This window comes from Papaver somniferum, unplaced genomic scaffold (genome assembly GCF_003573695.1).
Source record: "Papaver somniferum cultivar HN1 unplaced genomic scaffold, ASM357369v1 unplaced-scaffold_137, whole genome shotgun sequence".
In the NCBI taxonomy this organism is placed as follows: domain Eukaryota; kingdom Viridiplantae; phylum Streptophyta; class Magnoliopsida; order Ranunculales; family Papaveraceae; genus Papaver; species Papaver somniferum.
The window spans coordinates 20,473,150-20,480,553 of NW_020622934.1; the positions used below are offsets into that span (position 1 = coordinate 20,473,150).

The 7,404-nt window shown below is 36.2% G+C and overlaps 2 protein-coding genes across 2 annotated transcripts; both read right to left on the bottom strand.

Annotated features, from left to right (window-relative positions):
• Positions 1–263: 263 nt before the first annotated feature.
• Positions 264–2,777, bottom strand: LOC113334523. Its single transcript, XM_026580762.1, has 4 exons — positions 2,553–2,777; positions 1,174–2,230; positions 828–995; positions 264–721 (listed from the first exon to the last, which is right to left on the bottom strand). Exons 2-4 carry the CDS (start codon positions 1,396–1,398, stop codon positions 437–439), a joined length of 678 nt encoding a protein of 225 aa, XP_026436547.1. The 5' UTR covers positions 1,399–2,230; positions 2,553–2,777; the 3' UTR covers positions 264–436.
• On the bottom strand, positions 1,463–2,168 carry LOC113334665 (F-box/FBD/LRR-repeat protein At1g16930-like). The gene is made up of 2 exons (XM_026580867.1): positions 1,589–2,168; positions 1,463–1,506 (listed from the first exon to the last, which is right to left on the bottom strand). The coding sequence occupies exons 1-2, from the start codon at positions 2,166–2,168 to the stop codon at positions 1,463–1,465; spliced, it is 624 nt and encodes a 207-aa protein (XP_026436652.1).
• Positions 2,778–7,404: the final 4,627 nt, after the last annotated feature.

The following is a 7,404-nucleotide window of genomic DNA, read 5'->3' on the forward strand; positions in this document are numbered from 1 at the left end:
ATTAGGAAGATGATTATATCTCTAAAGTGGGATGTAATGGGAATTACTTGCACTACACTGATGTAAGGAATATGCGTACAAGTTGTTTGGGCTATGCAGTCTTATACTGGTACCATTAATTGCTGCCAGAGGCCAACAAGCCAGAAACCTTCAACGGAGCAAATCTCATGGAACTCAGTCAAGAAGCTCTTGAAACTTTATGGTGATGATTATGTTTCGGGACACACTAAACTATACTAAGAAATATGAAGCAGAAATTTTATCGAAGCAAAACATGAAGTTCTATCAATTTAAAGAAAAGCCAGTTTCAAGAGTTGAAATATAATTGTTCAGACAACATGCGAACGCATTCATGTTTTTCTTCTCTTCGGCATGCCATAGATAGTAGATACTATATAAAGTTTTGATAAGAAAAGCTTTAAGATTTATTTGTTGCCTACGATTGAATCGAGATCGACACTCTTGAAGAAGCACTAGGATATGCAAGTAGCATCTCTTCGAATTCCATCAGTTGTGCAGCTCTTTTAGGTGACTTTGTTTTATAACAGAAAAGCGTTACTTTCTCCAAGACAATGGCTTTCTCCAACAAAACTTGCAAAAACTTGAGTTCATTGAGACATCCTTGGATACCCTGAATTTGAACAAACTTGAGGTAGTGCAGGCAAGGAAATGATGATCCTACTATCCAATCGCCTCCTGTGCTGTTTGTCTTTGACTTTGTCTAAATATCACAAGAAAATGAAAACAAAATAACGCAAAGGTTATATGTTCATAGTGATAAAGAGTTGTATATCAAATCAACAGAAAAGAGTTCATTCGTTCGTTACCGGTTGTATTGTTAAGAAAAGAGATTCGATATTAGGGGATATCTTAACCAAGTATGCTATCGAATTCATGCAGTTTCTTGACACCCATGTTACAGCCTTCAAAAATCTAAGATTACAGAACTGAAAGTAGGGGTCACCTGCCAGCAAGTCTAGAGATTCCGAGACAACCTTGGCACATGGAAAAAAGCAAAAAATCAGTCAAAACTGAGATAAAGTTGTGAATACTTCATACCATACACTTTTCTATTTATAGAGTGAAAGATAATAGCAGTCCAATGCATATTAAGGAATAGATCATTCATAGTAATTTTTATATGTCGAACAAAAGAATTATAAGGATCCATACCTCAAGGAACCCAGGTGAGGAGGACAACGTAAGATCTGTCACGTTACGGACTGCTCTTAAAAATTTAACCATCCGAGCACCATACAACTTTTTTACATCTGTAGCAAGCTCTGAATAAATTTTTGGCATTTCCGGTGTAGGATCCTGATCAGTATTTTTCACTCTCATTCCAATATTAGCGGTGACCAGGGAAGAAAGGTTCTCCAGAAAATAATCTTGTGACATATAATCTTTGCAGATAAGGGATGTAAGATTTGGAGCACATAACTTGACAGTGACGGCATAATCATCAGTTGACCATTGGTGCAATTGTCGGATTCAAAGTGTTTAAGACTAAGAGAAGAAAAATTGAACTTTATACTGCAGTCTATTAACTGCAAAGACTCTAAAACTGGGCAGCTTGAGAAAAGCTTACTGGTTAAGCTTTCATCGCCAAGCAGTGAGACTCTCATAAGTGCCAGATATCTTAGTCGGGGGAAACTATACACTGTAATATTTGGCAGAACCAAGTCTGTCAAGTACCTACTACCACCAGAAAACTCTAACTTTGTCAATGACTTACAGGAGAATAAACTGCCAGGCAACTTAATCGTCTGATCTACAAAGATGTAAGTAATTAGCTCTTGAAGATTGTGCTTAACAGCAGCCATGATCCATGAGGCGAGACGACTTGATACGTCATACTGCAATGCCAAGTCATGTAGATAGACAGTAACGTTTCCCCATACCAGTTTGAAGGTTTGGATCTCTGAACTACTATCACGCAAAAGTAGCAATCTATCCACAAAATTTATAAATCTATTGAATGAGACAAAATCATCATCCTCATCCCAAATATTAAAATCGTCTATTTTTATAGTAGGTAGAGAAAGCCAAAGATACCTCCATCTTCTTGATAGAGTACAGGTTTGTAGAACATCTGTAATATCAAGGAAAGAAAAGATGTGATGGATTAACCCATCAGGTAATTCACTGATTCTATCCGTTGTTTCCATGGTTTGGTGAACAAATTTCTGCTACTTGAGTTTGGTTTATAAACTCTTAAAACCCTATTTTCCTGTGAACATTAAAAAAGAAAAATTCAAAATCCCACACCAAAAGTACTACTTCTAATACCAAATTAAACATCCAAATTATCATAATTGCTGAAAATTAGTTAAAACCCATCATGAACAAAACTCAAATTAACCATAGAAACATGATTAAACAAACAAAAAAAAACCCACAAAAAAAATATTAAAACCCTAATTTGCAAGTGAGAATACTAGAGCCATTTTGTAAAGCTCTGGTTTATCACATTCACATCAGAAGAAGACCCAACGAAACAAACAAGTGATTCAAGTGAAGAAATTATAAATGCTAGATTTCAAAATACTTACAGATTTTGACGAATCATGGTCTAAAACGCTGAATTTATGAAGAACACCACTTGAGAGTCAGGAAATACGACAACGAAATACTAATTATCAACCATTTTTCTCTCCTCTTTCACACCCTGCAAAATGTCAAGGTAACTAAAACACCTACTTGCAGTCATTTCATTTCTTAAGCGAAAATGCTAAAGCTGTAGAGTTTCTTAAGATGGGATAATGGCCGTCTAGATCTCCCCGACTTTGGTTTGGTTTTAAAATGCGGACATCCCATTAATCTTAAACGAGAAATTCGTGTTCTCACCGTGGCATATTGGATAGAAAAACCTCCCTAAATTGGGCACTATGACACTTAATTGGGACCTATGACTAAAAAAATAAAAAAGGTAGTTAAGAAGTAATTTCTAGAAATCCCTTATCTTCCTATTTATGTTAATATCTAATATGTCCTTATTAATTAGTGATGATTAATTAAGTTAGTATTCGTAAAATTAATTAGTGTTTGAGTTTGCTTATAACGTTAGGATTAGAATAGAAATTCATTTCTTCTTGTTAAGGTTTGGAGGGAAAGAAGAAGTAGAAGGAAAAAAGAAAAAACTACGGTTTGTGATTTTCTTTACAAAAATGAAACTTTATAGTAATGATGAAGGAAAAAATGGCGATTTTGAAGGCGAAAAACCCTAGCTATCACTACAATCAAATTTTCCGTATCTTTCACCGAATTCGACCATAATCCTCCATACACACATCTGAAATTTCAACGTCCGTGTTTCAAGTTACCCCTTTCATTTCAACAGTTTCATAGTTTCCGTTTCCAGAAGAAAAGTGAAATCGATTAATCTTGTTGTGGAGAACAAAGAGGGGAATTAGGAGGAAAACCCTAGTTTCCAAATCCATCTAATTTACCCAGGAAATCAACTTCTTCTCCTTCTACTCAAGTATCTTGATTTCAGACCCACAAAGCTCAAAGCCTCAGAATTTGATCTAGTTAAGGCTCGAAGCATCTCCTGCTGAAATTCTTTCACAATAAACATTTGGAAGATAGGGTTTGACGGTGCTAAACTAGGGCGTCACAATTTTCCTCTCAATTTTACCAGATAAGTGCCTGATTCCTATAAACTTTGTTAATAATTTCTTGATTAGCGTTTAGTTTCCCTTGTTTCATTTCAATATTTCCATTTCTTCTTCTATGTATATCGTTTGGTAGCTGTAATTTTTCTCTCCAGTGCTTCTAGTTTGATTATATCCTGTTTGGTATGCTTTTGATTGATTGTCTTAATAATTTTTGATCTGGGGTTGTTGTGTGCTGAGTTCAATTCCTCTTAGTTCAATTTGCTTGGGTCTCTTTACTATGAAAATTTTGGCTTGGAATGTTCAAGGGATTGGAAATCCCTTAACCAAAGACCATCTTAAAAGTGAAATCACTACCCATTGTCCGGATATTATCTTCATTTCAGAATCTAGGACTGGAGAAAGAAAATGCGATTTATTCTCAAGGAATTTGGATACCCAAATTCCTGGGTGCAAAGCTCAATTGGCCTGTCAGGCGGATTGGCTGTATTATGGAAGGATGGTTTTCATATCGAAATTATACAAGAAGAGGTAAAGCTTATCTCTTTTCTTTTAAAAACAGATACCTCTGTAGGTTTTTGGATATTGTCTTGTATGTATGGATCCATTCAAGAACACGAAAAAGTTCTGCAATGGTCCGCTATGGAAAATATTGCTTTTGAGTACCAATAGCCTTGGTTGGTTATAGGTGACTTGAACACAACTTTGCATCCATCTGAAAAAGAAGGAGGTATAAACAATCCTAATCGAAGTCATGCTTTGGCTGCCCGATGTATTCGAAATTTAGGTCTCACATATGTTGTCTGGTCAGGGGACCCGTATACTTGGTCTAATCATAGACATGGGATTCTCTTATTAGGGTTCGTTTAGATCGTGCTTTAGCTAATTCTACTTGGCATGAAAATTTCCCTTTGGCTCAGCTAAACAATCTTTTTCATGTAGGCTCGGATCACGCTCCAGTGTTATTAGTTACTGAGTCGAATAGTGAACGAAAGAAAAATAATCCCTTTAGACTTTTTGAAAATTGGTTGGGACATAAAGACTAACGGCTTCCTGGAATAGTGATGTGCAAGGACACGATAGTCTTAACACTAAGCTTCTTATTACTCAGCATGCTTTAACTAATTGGAGTCAAGTCACATTTGGTAGTATCCAAAATACAATCAAGCAAATTAAGAATAATCCGATGAATTTGTCTCGAAATAATCATGTGGCTGAACTCACTCATGAATATAAAAAGTTAAAGATTGATCTTGCTCATTGGTATGATGTTCACAATCAACATTTGAGACAAATTTCTAGGAATAATTATTTTGCTTATGGAGATCGCAACACCAAATATTTTCATGCTAGAGCAAATTTTAGGCGTCGAAGAAATCATATAGCATCTTTTCAGAATTGTTTAGGAATTTGGTGTAAAGAGAGATATAAATTGGAGAGTCTTTTAAATAATCATTTTCAACATATTACTACTATTTCGAATTCTAATAAAGACGCATACCTTCTAAAGTTGATTACTCATTGTGTCTCAGCTAAAGATAATGAATTTCTTCTTAAGGTTCCTGATGCAACTGAAATTCGAAACACTATAGCTCAGATGCCTTCTTGGAAAACACCTGGGCCTGATGGATTCCAAATTGGTCTCTATAAACACAACTGGGAAATAGTTTTTGCGGTGCATGACTTTTTTAAATCTCAGCGCCTAGACCCTAACTTCAATCTGACATATCATACTTTAGTTCCTAAAGTGGAATGCCCTACTACTCCTAGTGACTTTCGACCTATCAACTTATGCAATTCTACATATAAAATTGTCTCTAAGCTTATAGTAAACCGTATGAAGCCAATTATATCCAAAGTTGTTTCACCATACCAAGCAGCGTTTGTTCCAGGTAGACATATACAAGATAACATAGTTATTGCGCATGAGTTATTAGACATAATGAAAAAGAAAAAGATAGATACGGTGCTATAGCTGTGAAATTAGATATGTCTAAGGCATTCGATAAACTTGAATGGACTTTTATTATTGATATTCTATCAAATCCTGGTTTTGCTAAGGAATGGTGTGATATGGTGTTTCAATGCATTAGTACCCCAATTATCTCTTTGCTTCTCAATGGGACTCCCTGTACTTATTTTAAGTCTTCCATGGGGGCTTCGTCAAGGTGATTGTCTATATCCATATTTGTTTATTATATGTATGGATGCTATGTCCAGACTCCTTATTCAGGCTGAGAATAATAAATTGCTTCATGGTGTTAAACCTTCTCAATCTGGACCATCGATCTCGTATCTGTTTTTCGCGGATGATGTTCTGTTATTTTTGAAAGCTAAAACTTCCGAACTTAGGTATGCTCAAGAGATCCTTCTGAGGTTTAGTCGTGTTTCTGGTCAGGCCATTAATCCTATTAAAAGTGCTGTAGCATTTAGCAAGAATATTTCTAGAAGTCGCCGCCAATCTGAGATAGCTAACATGTTACAAATGAAAACTATGAAACTCACTAATAGATACTTAGGGGTACCCCTGTTTCTCAATAGATCCAAGGTTTTAAGTTTTCAACCTTTAGTAGAACAAATGCAGAAAAAGTTAGATGGTTGGAAAGAAAAACTTATCCCTCAAGATGGAAGAGCAATCAAAATATAGTTTGTTTTGAATTCTGTTTCTTCTTATCAAATGACATGCTTTCCAGTTCCTAATTCTATTTTAAAACAATTAGATACATTGCATCGTAGATATTGGTGGGGACATCACCCCAAAAAGAAGGGTTTAAACCCTAGGGCTTGGAAAGGCTTGTGTATTCCGAAGCGACATGGTGGTACGGGTTTTAAAAACCTTAGACAATTCAACCTAGTTATGCTTACAAAAATGGCATGGAGATTGGTCACTCATCCTAAGAACCCATGTAGTAAAGTATTGAAATCCAAATATTTCCCGAAACATAAACCTCTACATTTAGTTGCTAGGAACAAGGGTACTTGGGTGTGGAAAGACATAACTAAAGGTTTAGAAATTGTTAGGAAATATCATATATGGGATGTAGAAAATAGTCAGGATATTAGCATTTGGCAGGACAATAGGGTTACTATGAAGTCAGAACCCCTTGTTAGGCCAACTGAGTATCATCTCCAAGATTATACTCAGGTATCTCAGCTCATCGATCTCTATTCAAAGGAATCAGATGATGCTGCTCTTGCTGAATTGTTTACCCCTGCTCAAATTGAGAAAATCAAGTGCATTCGACTTCCTTACTCTGGAGATGATTGTATTAGGTGGTTGTTGATACATGAAAAATATTACCCCTTAGACGAGCTAGTGTGCCCCGAAAGGGAGGTAAACCCAACATGAAACATGGGGACTTGGGGACTAAAGCCCAAGTCCACTAAGAAAGTATCCATAAGATGGAAAGGACAAGGGAGGAATTAATAGGCAATGAGGAGGTTGTATTAGAGAAAGAATGGCATTGACAGTAATTATTGAGATTTAGGACATGTGACATGATATCATAAAAAGAAGGACTTTTGAAAAGTCTATATAAAGAGTCATATGGTACAATATAAGGGGATCCCTTTTTTCTCTCTCTTTATCTCTACTCTCTCTCTAGGGCATTGGATGGGCTATGGCTAGGACGGGTAGAACCTAAGCCAAAAATCGAGTATTAACATTTAGCGACCGCACCCGGAGGCTCGTACCTAGCCTAGCCATTCAATCCCCAATCGCCTTTCCTTTCACCCTTATGCTCATAGCCGCTAATAAATATTTTTCCGCATTTTTCTCCCGAGTGCCTTC

Excerpts from the sequence above, each read along its gene's own strand:
- LOC113334523 (XM_026580762.1), bottom strand. The coding sequence starts at position 1,398 with ATGTCACAAGATTATTTTCTGGAGAACCTTTCTTCCCTGGTCACCGCT. Across the intron at positions 996-1,173 it reads CCTCACCTGGGTTCCTTGAG|GTTGTCTCGGAATCTCTAGA; the intron begins GTATGGATCCTT and ends CCATGTGCCAAG. Across the intron at positions 722-827 it reads TTTTCTTAACAATACAACCG|ACAAAGTCAAAGACAAACAG; the intron begins GTAACGAACGAA and ends TGTGATATTTAG.
- LOC113334665 (XM_026580867.1), bottom strand. The coding sequence starts at position 2,168 with ATGGAAACAACGGATAGAATCAGTGAATTACCTGATGGGTTAATCCAT. Across the intron at positions 1,507-1,588 it reads TGGCGATGAAAGCTTAACCA|TCTTAAACACTTTGAATCCG; the intron begins GTAAGCTTTTCT and ends TTCTTCTCTTAG.